The sequence below is a fragment of the Falco punctatus genome (genome assembly GCF_963210335.1).
Source record: "Falco punctatus genome assembly, chromosome: 14".
Classification (NCBI taxonomy): domain Eukaryota; kingdom Metazoa; phylum Chordata; class Aves; order Falconiformes; family Falconidae; genus Falco; species Falco punctatus.
The window spans coordinates 18,530,825-18,552,917 of NC_137594.1; the positions used below are offsets into that span (position 1 = coordinate 18,530,825).

General features: G+C 38.4%; 1 protein-coding gene across 6 annotated transcripts in view; it reads left to right on the forward strand.

Annotated features, from left to right (window-relative positions):
* Positions 1–22,093, forward strand: part of FTO (FTO alpha-ketoglutarate dependent dioxygenase) — a 260,515-nt gene that overhangs the window by 108,527 nt on the left and 129,895 nt on the right. For all 6 annotated transcript variants that reach the window (XM_080364733.1, XM_080364730.1, XM_080364731.1 and 3 more), the window contains exon 8: positions 6,134–6,258. In XM_080364733.1, the coding sequence (XP_080220859.1) occupies positions 6,134–6,258 (125 nt within the window). The remainder of the gene's footprint in view (positions 1–6,133; positions 6,259–22,093) is intronic.

Here is a 22,093-nt window from a genome sequence, read left to right on the forward strand (position 1 = left end):
CGGTAGATAAAACTAATATAAAGCAGTTAATGATACTGACATCTATTCCAAGTCTGCACCTTTTTCTTTTCATTGAGCTCTGTGTCAGACATCCTTGAGAATACTGCAGCTTTGAAATAAATTGTCCTTCCTTCTCAAATGAAATTTGATGATTTGTCTCCAGTCTGATAAAAGAAAGCATGAGCAAGTATATTGCTTCTTTTTGGGAATTTTTTGTTCTGTTTTATAGGCTCTTTAAAAGTAAATTATGTTTTAGATGTTGCAGTGACTTCTCTGACTCTCAGGAAGAAAACAGTTAATAACAATTTCTTTCCTCTCAGCTCCCACGAGCCTACCTTTGTTGTACAGTTTGCATATAACAGCTAGTAAGAGTAGAATGTACAGAACCTTAAACAAATCTATTAGGATCACTATGGCAAGAAACTGGGGAAAATGGCAGGAAAAACGAACAATGATTTTGTAAACCCTCCAAAGGTCAGAAAAAGGCTTTCAGTAAGTATGCAGAGGCTAGAAATCAAATCCCATTTCCTATCATAAGAAACCAGTTGTTTTAGCAGCAGTGGTTAATGTACTGTATGTGAAAGATTTAAGACTAGTTGGAAAGCTTTGCTTCTGTTTTATTAGGCTGCTATTGAAAAGCCAACAGCATAACTTCAACTAGGTGCTTTGAGATTTCTTAATGGGCTGTCAAGGGCAAGACACCAGGTCTGTGCTATACTAGCTCTTTCCTGTACATTAAAACAACAGGGGCCAAATGATCATATACAGAAGTATGAATTACTTGATGCTTTCTCTGTTCCATATGGTCAGCCATGTCTTTGGCAATTAATCATGTACAGAATCAGTTGAGTGCTCTCTGAAGCATTGAAGTCAACATTTAGTTGTACCTGTGCCAGTGGGGGCAGTGGGGGTTGCGAGCGTAAAATAGCAGGATGAAGAGCTGCTGGCGCCGAAGCCAGAGCAGCTGGCTTCTATAAACAACACTTTTTTTCCTCTTTACCCTTTTTTTTTCCTTTCTTTCTTTCTTTGACAAACATGAGCCATTTTTCAATATCATCCAAAACATGAGGGTTGCTGAGTGAAACTGTGATATCTGGCATAATGGATTAATAAACAAAAGGCACAGGAGTGGGTTTAATGTGCCCAAATTACTGGGTGATAACTTAAACCTTACTGCCTGCTTCCATTGTATCAATTAAAATGGGTGCATTTGCTCATATGTTACGTAAAAATTTTAAAAGTAAAGAAGAAATGAGCAGTGGTTTGTAAGCAATTGCTAGCTTTTTTATCACACAGAAGTTATGACATGTTAAATTAACATGGCTTAATAGATTTCAGGCCCTGTTTTTCCCCCCCTTCTCTAAAAGACACAGTGTTCCAGTTTTACAGAATTTCATCAGGACGCCTTTTGTGCTAAAAGCAAAATAAAGTCACCGACATAACAAGGAAGGTGCAGAACAACATTTAAAATTTTAGCTCTGCTAAAAGATTTTACACTTCATGTTTTTCCTCTATGTATTAGCTATTGATTATTGAGAGATGACTGCTATATTAAAGTAGAAGTGGTTAGTAAAGATTCAGAAGCTTATCCTATTTAAACTGGTGGTGAGTAAATTAAATCTTTAACTCAGAGTGAAAAATCTGATTTGTTGACCCAATAAAGTGGGACCAAGAGACAAACTGTCCCAAGTGCCACTTTAGTTCAGACTGAAGGCTAATTTGTTTGACAGAATACTAGGCTTCACGTCTCCAGCTATACAGTGTTTGTAACCTTAAGTCTGGCTCCTCGAGAGGTCTGTGTTGAAGGAAGGGAAATCTAGTTTTAAAAGACTAAAAATGTACCAGTGTGGGTTTTGGAGTGTTTAGAGGTTGCTGTTTGGTTTGGGTTTCTGGTTTTTGGGTGGGGTTTTTTCTTGTTCATAAGCATGTCACCCAGGATACACACAGTTAAGCAGGGTAGCAGCCCATTGATGTTGAAACATAGTTTCTTCTGCTGTGTATTTAAGAAAAAAAAAATATCTATTGTAATCCTGTAACGGTACTTAGGTTAGCTCTGTTCAGTCTCATAAGAGGTTTTGGGTGTGTATCCTGGGTGAAGAGTAAGACTTGGTTATAACACTTGCTATTCAGTCCTGTGTTGCTGGTGCATTTTGTCCGTGGGAATAAGAGGAATATGATGTTGGTCTCTTAAAATCTTACTGTAGCACCTTTTTCTTACATACTAAGAGGAGATGTTTCAATGGCTGTTGGTTGATATGTCAGTAAAGCACTAGATTTCGTTCTGCCGCTGTACCAGCAGGAGAGTAAAGGCTCTAATTACCTAAATACTATCTTTAACATAGAAGGCTGGATTGGAATCTGAGATAGATATATATATATATTTATATATATATGCATAAATGGGTTTGGGTTTTTTTGAGAGGCAGATTGTGTGTGTGTTTTTAAGACCACGCCATTTGGGATTTACACGGAGACGCCATAAATACAGTAATAGATCTGTAAAGAGCACAGGGAAAGATTACTGCAAATATGAATAGTACTACTTATTAAAGAGACATGCTAAAGAGACAAGAAGCTGCTTCCCTCAAGTGATAAGCAGTTTGTGTAATCTTGTTGCTTAGGTTGTCCAGGATACGTTTTTGCCAGCTCAGGAAGCAGAAGAAAGAAAGTTTCAACAATTTGTAAACATTACCACCCTCAAGAATCTCTGTGAACACTAGGATGAGATAAGACAGGCTGTAGGGCTGGTTACGTGTTTATTTATTCTACTGTCCTGTGGTCCCAAGTGTGCTGGAAAACACCGAGTCCGTGGTGAGTCCAGCTCAGCGATGTGAAGGCTTCACTCAGCAGTGGGCGAAGGGGGCCCCTGCAGACAATTATCTGTCATTAAAGAACATTAAAAGAATTGAGACACAAGATCGGATTTTCTTTGATGGGATGTGCGGCTATAGTGATGTTCAAAAGAAGGTCATTCCTGCCCTTTAGAGCAGGGGTGGTATTGGCTGAGTTTCTGATGGATTTTTATCAGTGTTGATGTGAGGAAATGGCTTTCCCAGCTGATAACATCTTTGACCGAGTTTCTTGAACCCTTGACCTTTATCAGTCAAGTTATATATCGAATCCCCTTGTTAAAAATAAATCCCAAAACAAGTTGCATGGAAAACAAAACTTTCCAAGGAATACATTTTGCAGTATTATTTTACCCATATCGCTGCTTTATTTGTTACAATTTGGGATTTTTATTGAGAGGATAAGAATAGCGAGTTATTAAGAAATGCCTCTGTAAAAGCTACATATCAAACCCTGCCCGCGTGTTCCGGGTAACCTTACTGCCCTCAGCACCCTTAGAAAACAAGTAAATCAGTTCAATTGCTATGTATTGTAGTTGTATGTGGTTTAGTAGTACTATTTCACCCTCCAGGTAGTTGCAGCGGTACTCACAGGGCTCAGTAAAGAAGTGTTTATGATATCGGTCCCAAACTATGAGTTTGAGTCGAACTGCGTCCGTCACCACAGAACTGACAGGTGTTAACAGAAGGCTGGAGCCGTGTAGTTGTTCTCTCAGTAAAAGTTAAATTATGTTCAATTGCAGAATTATGATGTTTCTGTAGGTGGAGGGGGCTTCAGGCAGTAGAACTCAGCACCAGAGCTGCAATTTGGCCAGGCCATCGGGGTTCGTACAGAAGCGCTATGTGATTGTAAATACTTGGAGAAGTGCTCACCCATCTTCTCTGACTGATACTACTCTAATCACATCACCTTTTCATTAGATTTTAACTGAAAATGCTTCAGGAGTCTCAGTTCTCTGCACTGTATGCTTTGGGAATCACTTATTTAGGAGGATCTTGATATTTGTTGCCCGCAAATGACCATCCTGTGAGCTGCGTGAGGCGTAGCGTCATTGCACTTGGGGCTTTTCTGCAGTCTTGAAGAGAAGTAGACTTCTACATCGTCACCAGTGGGTTTATCTATCCCACTGTGATTAATAAGGCCGCATGAGGATTCTGAAAAGGAAATCTTGGTGTACAGTGATCTAGCCGAGGTCTGACCGCCCTATAATACAGAGATACACTTCAGTTACAGTGCCGTGTCAAGCCTCGTGTCTGGTAAATATGAAACTTAAAGCCTAAATGGTTATATTTATTCTGAATGACAAAGACTGTTAAATTACATCAATTAAAGAATGTGCATCTCTACATTATGTGAGAATGTTCTCTCACATGCTGAAGTCCTCTGTCAAATACTGCTTTAAACTGTGCAGCTGCTGGAAGTGGGGCTGGAAGATCAGGATTGTTGAGGTTGGCGGATATTAGAGCTTGTGGAAAAGATGTTATAGGTCAGCGTAAGGGAAACCATGTCAGGGAATCCTTATCTGAAAATGCTCTCTGGCTTTTTGTTTGCTTTGTAATGTCAAAGCAGGGTCAAGAATGTGATCTGTATAGACAGTTTTGAATGCTTTGGTTTTTTACAAGAAAATGTTCTTTTTGATGTGTAAGTCCCATATGATGGGGTAATACCTTTTGGTAGGGCAACTGATAGAGCTGGGAGGAGGGGAGGAAGATGCTTTTTGCTGTTTGTAATCTGATGTTGGTGTAATAGAAGTATTTTCTGACTCTATGAACCCTGTCATGCTTGTCTCTTGGAACCACCATGGCAGTAGCAATGTTACTGCAACTTTACATAGCTTAAGTAGTGTACAATCTGCATATTATTGGGTGTTGTGGGGGGAAAGATACACACCCCACCTGTCAGACCAAGGACAGATCTTCCCCTTTTAACAAACTGAACATAACAACCACCATTTATCTGGCAGAATTCCCAGAAGAATTTTTGTGGGTGTACATTTGGGCAGGGCAGATGTAACGTGTATGCAATGTTGCGGAGGAGGCGATTTGTTGTGTCGTTCCTGTAAGAGAGGCCACGCTGGGAGTAGGCAGTGCAGTTCTTGGTGATGTCTGAGATCAGCTTTCAAACTCATTTCTACAATTGCTCGGGTTAGAAACATATTTTTGCCTCCTTTTCTGTGAAAAAACTAGGTTTGTGCAAGCATTCTGTCTATTCAGTCATCCTTCCGGAAACCATTTAAATGCTTTGATATGTTTGCAGAACATGTGACTGAAGGTTAGAATAGCAAAAATAATTAAGCGAATATCAGTGGCTGATTAAGGCGAGAAAGGCAAATATCTTCACTGAAGGAAAAGGCTTGCAGCGTCCACTCTAGAGCTCTGTTGCGGTCGCGCTGCTGCACATCACAGCACCCCGTGGGCACCGGTTGACCTGTGCATTAGTAGCGTCAACATCTGCATGTGCCGTGTCTTTTCCAAGTTGGCAGACGTGGGGAAGCATAGGAGAAAGGAGAGGAGAAAATGGTGGGTGAGTTAGTAGTTGAAGGTGAAGACAGAGGGAGGGGGTTGGAGTTAGCTTGCCGGGTGAATGAAGGACAAAAAAATCATCTGCAGTCTCATTACATCAGCATTAACTGTCGACGCAATGCTTCAGTTGTGGAAGGCCAGTAGCTTTTGCTCTGCGGAGACTGAGTATCATCCTACTCCACAGATGACCTAAATCCATTGTGTGGATATATATCTGTTATTTATTCCATAAATGCAAAAAAGGTAGTTTTACTACTTGTTTACTTGAAATATTTCACAATAAAGGGAACGGGGGGACGTTATCAGAAATTCTTTTCAGAAGACAGAATAAAAACAAGCATTTTCTTCTTTAGCTCCAAGGAACTTCTTTAGCACCAAGGATCAAAGGGAAGGGGCAAACCCCCCCAAATGAATGCTGTGTTAAGGGAAACATTTTGGGTATGATTTGATTCAAGTATATATTTAGAAAACAAGAGTATTATGTCTCAAGGCAATGAGAGCTAGAACGCACAATGCCTTGTTGTGTTACTTAAGGCAATGAGATTTTAAGGTTTACCTTATGTGCCATGTATATTGATTAAATACCAAATATATGGTGGCCATTTCTAACCATCATTTACTGTATTGATTTGTCAGCAGTGGAACTGTAATAAAAAAACCTATTGATTTACTGTCCTTATTTGCTTATGGGTTTTTTATTAATTTTACACATTGTTTCCTATTTCTAGATTATAATTTTTATGTGTTTTTTTCCCTTTAAGACAAGCCTGGTCCTCTCTGAAGTTGGAAAAGAGGAACAAATTGATGAACAAAGGAATGAAACCATCAGCTGCTTCTTGCTAGTTCTTACTGAGCGACAAAAGCTGCGTAAAGAATGGACAGCAAGGTGAGATATTTTTGAAAAATACTGAGAAAACAAAATTAGAAACAATTATCTCAACTATACACTTTTAAATCCCCTGGGTGGGGAGGGGGGCAAGCTGACACATTGGGAGGGGGAAAAAGAAAAAAAATCAAAATTTTCACGGTTGAAATAGTGTTTTTCCTTGAAAAGAGTAGTTGAGGTTTCTGCTTCTGATTTCAGAGTTACTTCGTGGGTTAGAATGCTCCTTTACTGTGCTTATATATTGCAGTCTATTGATAACAGCATCATAGGCAGCATACATATTTGAGGACTACTATCACCTTAAGTGCTCTAAGGTTTTCCTTGTGTTGCTAACAATATGAGCAATACTCCTTGTTGGCATGCCATGCGAATAGGTACCCTTCTTGCCCGCTTTCTTCATGGTCCTCACATGTTCTGGTGGTGCCCTACTGCGGTTAACTGGGTTGTGCTGGGTGAGATTGGCTTAAGTGTTCGCATTGCTGGAGTTTGTGTCGTGTGGCTGTTTTATTATACTTGAGTTTTTAAACTGAACTCGTTGCTATGGTAATAAATTAGGTGATGTTAATATTTTTAAGAAGTTACTTATGTTTTTATTTGAAAAAGTTTTTGCTGGAATGTAGTCAGGTGAATGCATTTCAGAAACTGCAGATACTTCTGGTTTGCTCAGAAATATGTGAATTCCGGAAAGAATTTCCACCATATACCACCTTGTGTCCTTTTTAGCTGCTAAATGTTACCTTTTTTCACATCTATTTCTCAAAGCAACAGATTCATACTGATTTAATATAATATCTTTTTTTTCTTATTTATCATATTTACATAAACTATCTAACAGTCCATTAAACTTTTCTACCAAATGTACAGCTTTCCTTTAAAACCAGAAGACACCCTGTGCTTACAATTAAATACAGTTTTCAATCAAATATATTTTTTTTAATGATTTTGTTAATTCAAATTAGGACTTAATTGGCATGATTCTTTTACCTGTGCTAAATGTTCCAGTTAAAGGAGTTCTCCTGTGTTTTGTCAGTGTGTGATTTTGTCAAGTTCCTGGAAATTCTACGGGATTGATTTTGAAAGTTTAATTGTAGATGTTGGGTCTGGCACTCGAGTGGCTTTGTGGTTCCCAGTAATTAGAGTCCATGGACTTGAAACATTTTAGAAGCTTTAGATAAATTAAATGTTATTACATAGTAGCAATTATTATAGAAATTAAAGGCTTTTATAAGTTTGTGTTCTTATCAGTATGGAATGTTTACTTGAGCACCGATCCATTAAGATCTCAGAGTGGAAGAGAGCTCAGCAATGTAAATTCGGTATTGCCTGTATTGTCAGGTGGGGTTTGTTGCTTCCTTTTTGAGGGATTTAAGGGATTTTGTGGGGGTTTTCTTGCCTTCCATCACCATGCTTACCAAATAGTGCAGAAGGTTTGGCTACAGTGGAAACTGAGGAAATCACTTCAGGCTTTTCCGTGGGACGCACGCATCTTTGTTGTGAACTGGAACAGAAAGCTTGCTAGAGATAAGAAAAGGTTAAACAATTATAGAGAGAAGAACATCTTTTTAGTGTTCATTTAGTTTAATGATTTCCTAATATATGAAGTTGTTGGGCTTCACGGCCATGGGGGCTCATTTAAACGTAATGCGGGCTGCGGTGTTCCTGGGCTCTGCTCGCCGCTCGCCCTGGGATCGGAGGCTGGGGCCAGCCTTGCGGTTGTAGACGTAGTCTAGTCTGACACAGAAATGCTAAAGCTCTTGGGGAGGGGTGGGGAGAGGCACAAGCAGACGAAGTGCAGGCCTTCTTAAAACTAAACACCTGAAAGAAAGTTTCAAGAGCCTTGTGCCTCGGAAGTTCTGAAAGAAAGTGTCCTTTGAGTATTAAATATCCATAATCCTTTTTCTTTCCATTTGATGTTTCCCATTCCAGTGACCTATCTGAGTGTCTCATCCATATGATCTGCATAAACAGACCGTTACCGTACACCTCACTTTACTTCATCAAAGCCTCAGCTAGATGTCTGGAATGAAGCAGTGACTGTGGTAGCCATCAAGCATACGGCGGTGAAAGTTATAAAACGTCCACCGTGGTACTAGCAGGGCTGCCCATGTTTTAGAGATCAGTCTGTTGTGTACTTTGGAATTACATGAGAAAAATGTGCTTGGACAGGAAATAATTAGCACTTGTCAAAGGGCAGGCAATAGGTTACAGTATTTTACTTTCAACAGGCTATCAGGGGATCAGCTAGATTAGATAATAGAATTTTTTTTTCCTCTGGAAGTTAAATACAGATGACTCTAATTACCTTACATTGTGCATTAGAGAGCACGTTATGAACAGTACAACTTCAAGAAATTTAGGTCAACGAAGGGAGGGCAGCTGGCAAAAACTTTACTCTGCGCTTGGTCTTTGCAGAATTAGGTCGACATTCTGTTCTTTCATGGGGTTTGTTTGTGTCATTGACACCTTAATAATATATGTGCTGGGAACTGTTTATACAAACTGATCCAACTTTTTAAAGTTTAGCTTTTTGCAGAAAAAGGCATACACACTGTTTTGATATGTATCTACTTGGTTGAAGCCTGTCGTTGCATTATTTGTTTTTAAGTGGTACCACTATTTCTGCATATTAATGAGCTGAAATTACTATTTAAAGTTTTTATTTCAGCTCCATAGTCCAAAACACATGGCAGTGCGCTCGGTGTTACAGTTCACTGTTTCATATACTTCTGACTCAAAGGTGCCATCAGTATCTTAAGTATCCGAGCAGGTCTTCCGGGGGTTCAAGTTGTTCTCTGTTGGGTGAGTGGCAGTGATCCCAAAGACTTCAGGTAGGACTCAGTGAACGTCCTCTAAGTGTTAACAGAAATGGTCCAGAGTTTTTAAAGCCCCAGATTTGTTTATACTGCACGATAGAGCCTGATGGACAGGTTGTTATAGCTGTTAAGGAACTGCTCTAGCCCTTTGAACTGACCCCTTCTTGACCTCTGCTTCTAGAAGGTCACCCTTCAGCTTATAAAGTAAGGGGAACCTTGGACTCTACTGTAACAAATAGAGGGTGAAGGGAACAGCTGTGAATTTTGGACTAACCATGCGAACCTGTATAGACTTTTTAGGGTCACTGTATGATAATGAAAATTGTTACCAAATTATATGGAAATTTAACAGCAATAGTGGGAAAGAGAGGGTGGGGTCTCACGCATTGGGTTTGATAAATGAAGTGTGAAGTTACCCATCTGGCTCTAGACAGCCCTCTTTTTCTCTACGAAAGGGAAACATTTAAAAATAACCATGGTACATCTAGAATCAATGACCCATACAGAGAGCTGGAATAGATCAAGATTTAATGGTGGCTGTGGAAGAAATTATCATTTGAAAAGTGAGACAAAGGATGAAAAAGTACAGTTCAATATCTGCACCTGATTCATTTTCAGAAAAGGCCTTAATATTTTTACCCCATTGATGATGCTATTGACTTTTTTTATTTTACTTTTTAACTGCAACCAGAAAGTGGTGATAAAGAAACAGTTTGGACAGAAAAAAAAAAAAAAAAAGAAAAAAGAAAAGAACAAGTAGTACTTGAATTTCAAGAGAGAATGTTGCACTTTTCCTGATCAGTAAATGCCCAAGAGAACTGGACTATAGTTCGATAAAAATTGTATCTCTTATTTCTCCTAATGGAAGTCTTATCATGTTATAATAATAATAATGTCTTTTATGGTTGTGTGACATGGTGCACTTAATTCCTAGTCCTTTTTGCTGTGTTTTCCATAAAGATACATTTACTACCAAACTAATTTTTCATCAGTAAATCAACAATAGATTGATTTAAAGGATGATGTTTAACTGCATTGAATATATTAACTGCTAGGAAAAAACATGGTTAGTTAAACCATTACTAAAATCTTTTTCACGCAGAAATGTTATTAGTTCAAAATGGTTTTATTATGACGCAGACTCTTATGCCCATTTTGCTATTTTCCTGAGTGAAATTGCATGATTTCTCTTAAGGGAAATTCAGCCAGGTAGTGGAAAACGTAAAGTTTTGGAGAAGGACTAATGAAGTGGAAAGTTTGATAGGTCGAATAAAATTATGTTCTTGTATTTCATAGTTGTGCTGTTTAGCCAAATTCTGAAATCTCAAGTTCTCTCTAAGTCATCATGTAATGACAAATTGAGATAGTGAAAGCAGAATAAACATTCAATAAATAATTTGGACCAAAATAAACAGAAAATTCTTCTGGTTCATGAGATAAACACCAGAAAAGTGTTAAGTGATTATATCTTGTAAGATCAATAGCTTAAAACCTTGCGTTATTGAAATAACACAATGAAAAAAAATCTGGTTTATGAGGTCATTCTACAACCCGTAACATTTTGTAGATCTTCAGTATTGTTATATTTTTCCATCTTTGCACAGCACTTTGAAAAAGAACCTGTTGCTCACGGCAATTCATATAAGTTTCAGGTTTGAAGTCAAACTTGAGCTGTAATTCTTTGCCTTTTGTCGAATATCTTCTCAGACCTCACAATTCTGACATAACAATGTAGAGGTATGCGTTTTTTCTAGCTACAGTGAATGCTTATAATACTACTGAGATAGTATTATATCAGTATTAATATTAGATATTATTAGATCTCAGCAATGAAATCTGGATTATTATGTGGATATTTATATAGGAATCTAAATTATAAATACACAGTATGATAAGTGAGTCCTAATCTGTGATAAGGCTATTTGGTTCTATAATAAGGACAGTGAAGAATATGAGAGTGGAATCCTGAAATAACATGCATGGTAAATGAGATACAAACAGGAAGATTTATATGTATTTTATTTTCTGTTTTGAAGAAAAACTTACTTTTTTTCTTATGCCTTCCCTCTTTTTGCCTTGGAATTTTAGATTGTATCCATGAAGGTAATTGAGGTACAGCTGATGCTTTTTAGCTCCAGCAGGAGAAAGCATTGGCATAAAGAAGGAACATATCTCCTACTGTAACAGAAGAAAAGTCCACGGGTTAAGAAGTTATCGTGGGCTTTGGGAAAATTGGGGCAGTTTTTTTCCTTCTGTCACAGACTTTGTATTTTTCAGGACCTGACTAAATGCTAGTTTTTAAATGAAACATGGTAATACCAGTTGAAAGACTAGTTGACAAATACTGAATTTTTTTACACTCTCACAGGCCTGCCAAGTTGAGAAATATATGAAATATTGTGAACTCTACAGAAACTACTGCAGTGGGAGCTACACTAGTTCTAAAGATTTAACAGACAAATTGCAGAGGTGTCAACGTCTGACAGAGCAGGGGGGAAGTATTTGAGTTGTTTAAAACTTCTGTAGTTTTTTTGGTTTTGTAACAGTTGTCCTCTCTGGACAATATGCACATCAGCTGGGATGGATACTCAGTAAGTTAGCGACAAGCATAGGTAAAAGTTTCAAGTCGTCATTTTGGAAATCACAGGGGAAATAAAGAAAATTATCTTTCCGTCCTTTGATATTCATATTTTGTATGTGTGCCTGTGTATGTTCTTTAAAAGAAGAAAATCAAACTGTTTGGTGTGTAACCTAAAACAATTTTTCAGAAAGTCGATGTACATTTGTGACTTAGGTGATAATGCTGAATCCGGTGTGTTAATCAGGAAGACGCTTTGAGGCAGACTGAAAACCAGCCTCGCAGCCTTCAAATGAATGGAGAAAACACTGCGACTTCAATGAAGTTGTCAGGTCTCCTGCTGTAGTTATGCGTAGACATCAGCTGCCTTGATTGACCTTTGACTTTTCTCCAGTTGCTTATTACCAGACTCCTTTTGCTTCTCGTGACCCTTCCTGTTTTCCGCCTCTGTCTTTCACCTGTGTTTCTTGTATTGAGGAGTCTTTGAAGTGGCCAGGCTTGGGATCAATAGGTACAAGTGCTCTGCAGAACAATGGAAATACTGCTTGATTAAATGCTGCTGTTTAACCACCACTATTATTTCCTTTGAAACTGTCTTGACCCTTTACCCTTGGGAAGACTTTCTGTTTACAAGCTGCGGCTACTTGCAGAAAAAGCTGCTGCTTACCTTGTGCTGTCACTGGGTGCACAGCAAACGGGGTGCCAAGAAGGTCCTTTGGTGTGGGGACTCCAAATGGCATTGCAGGGCAGGCTAGTGACAGGCGCCGAACTTCAGCTCTGTGTGTGGCTTTTGTGCATCAGACTGCTTCATCAAGGCGCTTCGTAGGGACCGCTTACTCTAAGGGTTTACTTCATCATTTTAGTTTAGTTTCAGCGCTCTGCTTCTGAAAACCCTAAAGAGGCACATCATGGTACATCATCCCATACCTGAACAGCTACGGAACCAAAAGGCTTTGACATTTCCCTTTTCTGACTTTATGCTTTTCTTCTTGCTGTGTTGGATTTTTCAAAAGGTGATTTTCAAAAGATGACACTTCCACAACCGACACAAATTTGATCCTTATTTGTAGTGCATTTAAAGTTTCCAAAACAAAAAGTTGTAAAGAATTTTCCCACTGTATCAAGGTACATTTGAGGATTTACTTTTTTTTATTCTTTTTCCCACTGTATTTCACCTGGACAGGCTTTTAAAGTCAGCATGGGTGACATTTCCTTATTTATGTAAGCTTTCATGATTGTAGTACAAGAAAGATAGTTAGTGTTGTTTTTCCAGTGCTTTGACAATGATTTGCTCACTACCACCGGGAGATCTGAATGCTGGAAATGGAGATTATTGCATTTGCAGGCCGCAGGATACTGGAGATTGAATAGATCACAGAGGTGACAAATTTATAATCTGTGGAGACAAAGTGCTAGCCACATCATCAGACAGCTGAACCACAAAGCAGCATTAGCATCAGCTGTCATCATTCCTGTTAAGAGAGAATGGTGTCCACTAGAGGCAGGGGAAAAGGAGAAAAGCTGGGAGAATTCAGTGTGTTGTACAGTGCTCTGCAGCTGCCCATGTTAGCTAAAGACCTGGTGTTATAAGCTAGGGATAAAGCTTGACTGGTCCAGAGAATGAAAAATTATCATAGATTTATTTTGCTTTATCTTCCAGGGTTTCTTTCTTCTGCAATATCATCCATGCTTTCCTTTGCCTTCAGCAAAATGGGCTAATGTCATGGGGATGTAATGTGTCCACAAAACTACTCACAAACTTAGCATGAACTAAAACTTAAACTAGACATTTAAAATTAAATGAGTCTAAAGGTAAAATTCTCACTTCTGTAAAATAATAGAAGCCTTATCCATACGGGGCTTCATTGTTAATGATGTTAGTACCACTGTTGTTGCAGCTTTCTCTGTCATAAAGCTGAATTAAATAAATTTGATTTGGAGGGTCTGCATTAAAAAAATCTGTATACATTATGAATACAGAAGAAAGAGAGGGTGACTTAAAGGGTTTACCTAGCCAAATGGCGTGCTTCTGTACTAGCATGAGGCATGAGTGAGCAGATGCTTACAGAAGTTCATGACTTCAGTCTTAACTGCTGTCAGCCTTATGTTATTAAAGTTTTTCCACATATACAGAACTTGATGGCCCCAGGGATTGGTAATGAAATACAAAGCCTTTTGTTTTCAGGTCAGCGGTTCAAATATGGTTCAGGTAGATAGTGCCAAAGATTATTCCCATTGGGTATCTGTGTTAGATGGCCTATGTAAAATGCGTTGGTTCTCCAGCCCTAGTAGGCAGGTGCGTATATCACGTAAAGCAACTGTTAGAGCTGACACTAATTGGTACCCTTGCTGGCATTTTCCAAGCAGCCAAAAATTAAATTGATGTAGAAACTGAGCAAGGCGCTGTCAATGCTCTGAGCGGTCTGGGCCGTGGTTGTGAGATGGTGATAAGGCAATGAATGTCGTAGCTGACGGTGGCCAAAAACAGGGTGGCGGTCTGCTGTGTTGCTCTAGTTTGCTTGTACTACAAGTTATGGAAACCTACCCCGATAGTCACGTGCTGGTGAGCGCCACGGTGAATTACTGGACAGCGTTACCCCAGCGTTGGGCGAGAGGGAAGGGCAGTCTGCTGGGAGGTCAAAGCATGGCTGGAGGTGAATCTGCTCTTCAAGAAACGAAGTTCAACTGGAGAAGAGAATTAAATTTACTTGCTTATTTTTGCTACTGATGAGATCTTTTGCGCGTTTTAACGGTTTAGTTTGGCTGTGTTATTGGTTCGGTTTATTTTGTCTGAATTTTGAATTCTTCACATAGCATTGCTCTGAACTTATTAAATTATAAGCTGTGATGATGTTTAAAATATCTAAAAATGGAAGATGGCATTTCTTATGCTTTAGATTTTCTGTAAAAACAGAACTTGGCAACTTGTTACATAGCATGCCTTTTTTTCATATACTTTGTGTTATTTTGGTAAATGATAGCAGTCCCAAATGGAGACAGTGCTTAAAGCATATGTAATAGTAGCAGAAGAAAATCCTACTATAACTTGCTTGAGTAGCTTGGGCAACCAAGAACACTCCTAGAGTATGCAGTACACCAGCTTACTGGTAATTCACAATACTCATGTTTCCATATTGCTGTATTCTAGCGATTATCTCGCCTGGGTTGGTGGTGGAGCAGGTAGGGCTCATGGGGGAGAAGGTCGTTAAAACAACATCAGTGATATAGGTAGAAATCGAGAGAAATAACTGAAATGAAAAAATATCTTGAGATGTGTCAAAAAGATTCACTGAGAAACAGGCTCTCAAAATGCAGGGTTTGTGGGAGAAGCTAAGAAAAGGCTCTGGAGTGTTAAAGTAAAAGCATTAACACTAAGAAAAAAAAGTATTCTGTTGGAAAAGGAGAGTTATGTGAATTTTAAGGGCTACTAATAAAAGGGTGATCTGCTGTTTCTGCAAAGGTAAATGGAATGGATACATCAGTTATGCCTGTGGATGTTCTAGAGTTAGATTTAGTTCCAAATAATGCTGGAGGGAATTTTTGGTACAAGTTTAGATGACAGTCTTTAAATTTGTGCCAGCTGTTTTTAAGCAAGTCAACATTTTCTCATTTTTATTTTCTCATATGTAATGTCAGCATTTGATATGAGATCTGAAAAATACTCTTACCAGAATTATTTTTGACCACCTAGTAAAAGGTGGATTTGAACACTTGCATAGGGGTTGTAAGGTAATCGGTTGTAAAGTGGCAACACCGGCATAGATGACTTGCTAGCTGTACAGCACATTTATTGTAAGGCACAGTTTATTACATCTAAGGTCTAATTATTTTATATGAGGCCATTCTGAAAGCATTTTAGATGTTTGTCCTTCTTTTTGTGTTTGGAGATACGGATTATCCCAAAATCCAGACGTGTGTGTTGGGGGTTGAGCGGGAGGTTGGAGGAGGGGACAGGCGGGGAGAGGCAAGGGGTTTGAGAGGGAAGAGGGTGCAATGTTGGAGAAGGTTTTTAACTGTTTTGCTTGCCTGTAGGTGACACTGTTGCATCATTTATCTGTACATTTTCGCATATCTTGTCCAGGGACAAAAAAAAAATATGTTTCATTAAAATAATTTGAGAGAGATTCAAATAAATACATTACACTAATGATTCCTTAAGCCTTGGCTAGAGAGTAGTCTTCAGTACAGATAGATGAATTGAATGTTCTCCTTCACAAATATGGCAGCAGTTTATGATATTATTTCTGATTAACTAGCTCACTTGCGCTGAATCTTCAGTTCAGTATTCCCTTGACAGGCGAGATGCTAAAAGGATTGCTCTGCATGTTTCTAAAGACTAACGTAATAAACCAAGATGATAATACACCGATGAAGAAGAAAAAAAAATCTTAATTTGCTGCTAAGTTATGGCAATATAAAGTTAAAATGTTTTTCTTTGCTCAAGTCATTTAAATTAATAATGTGTGCCATTAAGTGAAATCTCACAGAGGATTTTTTTTCTTCTTTGCCATTACGTATCCTGGCTACAGAGAAAATGAAATATTCTATGAGGCTTGAGCAATCATCTATCTCTAAGCTACAGTGTGCCTGCTGCCAGATGTTCAGGTGCTGGTGCTGCTGCTTTGACATGTATATCTCTTCCAGGCAAAAAAACAATATATACATCAGTCCAGGTGCAAGGTGGCCTTGCCAGCAAACCTGCCTCCTTCTAGCTGTGACACTCATCCACTCCCCGTCAGAATGTGTACGTTAGAAGGGGATTGTAATTAACCCCTGGAAAGCATAGGTTTCACTGAAGTGATGTGTACGGTAATGATATTGTTAGCTTCCTTAATTTCCAGTTTCACCATCAATTATGCCATGTGTTTCATCCAGTTGGTGCTACCCTCCCAGTGTTAATTATAACCTACAAGACTGTTACAGTTAATTTTATGGCAAGCATATTGTCTCTTCAAGGCTCCACAGCAGCTCATAAATTATCTTGAAGGTAAAATGTAACTTGGGGAACTAGTTATGAAAATTCCATCCATCTCGCTTAGGAGGTGCAGCTGCTACTGTCAGCTGCCTCGCTGCTGCATTGTGAAGGAATTATGGTGGGTCAGGTTTAAGAGGCTAGGCCCAGGCTGTCACCGAGGAGAAAGGCTGTCCTGGCCCTGTCAGACACGTACCTTCTGCCAGTCCCTGGTGGTTTCACTTTGCAGGCAGTAAAAGGCAGGCAGTGCAGGTGGATAGTCCCCAAGCTGTCTCTATTCATTACTTTACAGAAACTTGTTTTAGGTAGGCAGGTACGGAGACCTTTTCACTGTTGTCATAATGTTAGGCATCATCTGCAAAGTGCAAGATAGATAACTCTATAAATAACTCGCTCTTCTGTGGGGCCAGGGCGGTGAGGAAAAGACGATTAGCGCTGTAGACGCACATGAAATAGCTCGCTGGCTTGTAAAATGACTGCAGGTTTAATTGTAGCGGTAGCTCGCTTTGGAAGAGCACATCTGTTTGCTTTTTCCGCGCGCACGATACGAGGAGGTGCGATTTTGCTGCTAAGTCATTTGCGTTGGCGTTTCACGTTCGATAAATTAGTGTGCGTTTCTATTGGAATTATTGATGACACCTGCGGGAGCACGTCCTGGGGTTTTGCCGAAGGAATTGCAAACACTCGTCATCTTTAAAAGAAGAGGCGGAAAAAAAATTAAATAAGGCAGCCCTCAGAACAATGAGCTTGGCGTTCAGTGCTATTTCTATTTTTGCAGTATGCTTGTGTGATTACTATAATGCCTTATTCTGCTCTTTGTAGTAATAATACAGGGCTGCCATAAAGATATAATGCCTTACTCTGCTGTCTCTTCCTTTAATATTTTGTACTTCAGTAGTTTTAAATGCTGTTAAGCTTTGGGTGTTCCTTTAAGAATGAAACCTAAGTGCGAATCAAATTTCCTGAGAAGCTTTTTTTTTTTTTTTCCCTTCCACTATTTTACCTTTCAAAAGGACTTCTGTGTTTACAGTGTTGTTTCCTAACCTCATTTTCAGCTGGGAGGGTATGTAAGAAGGAGCGCTGAAAGCTGATACTTAACGCATTTCCATAGGCAACCACTGCATGGATGTGAATGTACAGACCCACTGTGAAGGAGTGAACGTTGTGAATTCAGTTGAGGAGAAAGTGAACAAACACAATAGTGAAAACCAGCAAGGATATTGTGTCTAAGTATACATTGTCCATTTGTTTTGATGGTTTTGAGTCAGTTTTAATTATTTGTGATCATTCGTTATACGGGGAAGAAAAAAAATTCAAAATAATGTTGAGTTTGTAAATTGTACCTCATATGTTTGCAAAGTTGGGGGAGGGGAAGGCTGATTAGAGAGTGCAAATTAGTACACTTCTAATGCATGTTCATTATTACTTTTCCCTTGGAATTTGCAGTAAATGTGCCTTGGGATATCTTTTAGAGGTCCATTTTTTCCCCAGAGTCAACAGTACACATTCCAGTGTATTCAGAGGAGAACTTCCAGTATTCCTGTTAGTGTAGCGTACTCGGTGGGAGCTGTGCTTAGGCACGGCCTTGGGCAAAGTCAGGTGTAAAACCAGGATCGCCTCAACAGCAGACCCAGAGGCATTGCTTCTCCAGAAGCAGAGTTGCTTCTTGGCTTCATCCATCCTTTCCTTGTCTCTCAGAGAAGAGAGAGAGGAAAAAATTGTAACTGTTGCTAGCATATATGCACCATTTCATGCCGGCTGCTCACCTGGCCATCTAGGTCATCATCTCCTACACTGTAGGATGTCAGTTACTGTACAAAGTTTATCCATCATATTGCCAAAGCAGTTCCTCCACTGCTGGGCACTTCCCAGTTACAGTCTCGCATCGTAACTTGGTGGTATCTACAGTTGCCGTGGGATCGTTCTTGCTAAATTTTTGATGAATTTGTGTAGGTAGAGAAGGTTGGCGACAGGGAAGAAGTCTGAGAATTTTCATGTCCCTTACTGGTTTCTAAAGGGAAATCCAAGATGATTGCTAAGTACCCAAAAATGTAACACTCCTCTTGCTTAAAATCACGTGTAAGTATCTGCATGATCATTGCCATCATCATCTCTTCTCAGGTTGATTTTACACCATTGCAGTAGCACTGAGCTGGAGAGTTACTCTTGATTTAAGTTAGTGTAAGTGAGCAGAGAGTCAGGGCACAGGCCCTGGTGAATATCCTTCCCGTTTTCTTGTGATGGAATCTCAGACTTCACTGTGACGCCGCTGCAGAAAGATGCATCTGATTGGAAAAGTCTTTATGGTTTGTAATTTGGCACGTAAAATGGTCATTACCAAAGTAATTCTCTCTTAAATATAAAAATGTGTGTGTGTGTGTGCTGTTGAATAAGAAAACCTTTTTTCCGAATAAAGTGCCTTTGTTTCTTGGCTCTTGGCCAACTTCAATAGGAAAAACTGCATTTGGAAAGCTATTGAACTCTACAGTATTGCAAACTTGGTTTTTAGGAAGACGGATTAAAGCAGCTGTAAAATAATGGGAGAGAGGATGACTTAAGAGTTGGATCCCAACCACTCAGTTGTCACAGGCAGGCACATTTTAAAAAATGTTGCTGTTTCTTGCTTAACATGACTTAGTATGTTCTTTCATATTGTCAACCTAAGAAGAAAATGAATTTTCAAAATAACGTCAGTATGAGATAGCCGTTAGATTCCAAAAAACATTTGGGGGAAAGAAAGGGTGGGGTTTATGGCTTTAGTCTTATTCATGACACACAGAATTTAGAGGTTTTTGTTGTAAAAGAAGTAATTTAAAAGAACAGAAACTCAAATGAAATATATTTGCCAAGTGCACTATCAGCCAAATTAATTTCTAAGAACAAAAATAATTCTGTAGCTAAAATGTATGTAAATATCAAAGGGTTTTAAATCAGTGATATGTTGTGTGGATCAGTTTTGAAGCTTGGTGCTTCAAAATGTATAAAGAAAAGAAATAATAACTTTTAATATTGTTGTAATAGAAAAAATGGAGGGTTGTGTTTTCTGCTTGTTAATTAGAAGTTCCAGATGTGCATGTTGAATCTTGTGAAATCAGTGGAGCACTGCATGTCGTTGACCACTTGCATATTCAGTTCGCCCGTGCAAGCAAGTTACTTGTTCCATACTGCTTATTTCTCTTATTGAATTGTATATATACAATATAGTGCGACTGGATGTGAAATAATCTCCATCTCGCAATATTCCCATGCCTTGCCTCTTCCGTTACTCTAAGATGGAAAATCACTGTTCTTTGCTGCTGGTTTTAGGGCCTTCTGATCTATTTGCTCTCTATGTGTAAGATAGATGTTTTATACTTTTATACTGCGCCTTGGGTGAGAAGCTCAAAACTTTCTGAGTAGGATTGCTAGACTAGTAAAGATATTATGCAAATTTGTGTAATTAAAGTTACACGATTAATAAGCGTGATGATGATATGTATTTGGTTCCTGGCACGACTGAGGCATTAAACAAAATAACTTCAAGAATGTATATAGTCTCTTTGAAGGAATATAGCTTGCAACAAAGTAAACGGAATCACTTCAGTGTTTGAAATTTCACGTGTTTGAAGAAAGCTACATTAAGTGTATGTCTGACTTCAGTTTAACTGTGCACACAGAAGTACTTTGTTGAAAAGACATACTTGTGGTTTGATGGATTTAGGGATTTCTCTCACTCCCTGATGTCCTTCTGTAAAAGGAAATCCTCTTGGTCTATCTTCACAGTGTTTTTAAACAAACAAACCAACCATTCAAAACAAATAAAAACGTCCCCCAAATCAAAACCGAAAAAAAAAACCCACTTTGGACTTTAGAAAGTATCTACATTTATGAAATACAAAACTTTTTTTTCTCACTAGAACCCATGAGCATATGCGTTAGCATCCTAACGTAGTTGCTGATCTTGAAAAGTGCTGACTGACCTTTTCTGTACACTCTTTAATTGCTAACTAATACGGAAAAAATAATCCTTCAATTTTTACTGATTTTTATTTTTATCCTTCAAAAGAAACTGTAAGAAAACAATATACTATAAAATAGCGAAAGAAAAAAGGTTTCATTCTTATGCTAAAGTGCACAACTTTTAAAAAATGTATTGGCTATTATGAGGTGCAATTGGTGATGAATACAGAAAAATAATTTTGTTTGCCTGCTCATTTTTTTGGTCAAAGCCTGACCTTTATTTAAGCATATTATTTTTCTGTGTCACACACAAAAAAAACCCTACAAGATTTATTGGCGTTTGTATGGAAAAAATGAAAGGATTTTCATGTTTTGTAAGAAACTTAATACACTCTCACAGATGGCCCAGCTCAGGTGTGATTTTAATTATGAGATAAAACAAAGCCCAACACAGTAGGAAGTAGTCTTAATAAACGGCCTGAAGCTTTTGTCTTCATGTGTCAAAAAGCCTTTTTATTGCGTGATGAAATTTTTTTTTTTACTAGCTGTTTCTAAAAATGCTTGAAAAAAATACAAGGGCTTCCAAAGTTCAAGTGAATTGTTTTGGTCAAGTAAAAAATAAGATTTCCTCCCCCCTCCCCTTTCTTTTTTCTTCCCAATAAGTTTAGACTTCTGCTGGCAAAAGACAGAAAAAAATGTATTCATGATAATTAAACCTGCAAGGACACAAACACTTTATTTATAAATAAAATAATTTTCTAATTAGATGTTGTCCTTGTTTGTAGGTGTATCACATTGTTTGGTAGTAACAAAAGCTGAGAATTTGTTAAGCCTGGCTTAAACAGCACCACCAGAAACTAATATTGATTTAAACCCTGCTATGGTATTCAGCCTTCATTATTAAAACACAAATAGTATGATCCTGTTGTTAAATATTACTAATATATTACAATAATGTTGTACTGTCTTTCCCTTAGTGGGGAATTATGAGGACCTCATGTTAGGACCTCAGTGTCCTGACATAGTTAATTATCCACAGATAATGGTTTTCAGCAGTAGCTGTTCTGAACATCACAACCTCACTGTTAAGGGCTTAATAAATATTTGCAGACTCAGGTGCAGAGCACCTACGTACTCCTCGACAGAAGCAAACAGCTGTGGTTTCTTTCCTGTGCTATACATCACATATAATGTCTCATTTGTTGTGGCAAACCTAATGGTGCAAATGGCAAGCTTTATGTCTTATGTTATACTGTGGTAATATGTTTATTGCAGATATGCTACCTTATCTTTCATAAGTCATCTGTCTTTTCTGATATAAAAATATCTTTGAAAGCTGAAACTTCTGGGGCTCATTACTTGAATGCTGTGCATATTGATAAAATTATTTAAAACTTCATTTTAGAGTGTATAAACACTATCACCACTGATGCTGGAAGGTGGAAAACTAACCAGATGGTTCACAATTGAATTCTGTATCCACGAGCTTAGTTTTAAGGGACAGTTATTTGTAATAATTATTTCAATTATAGG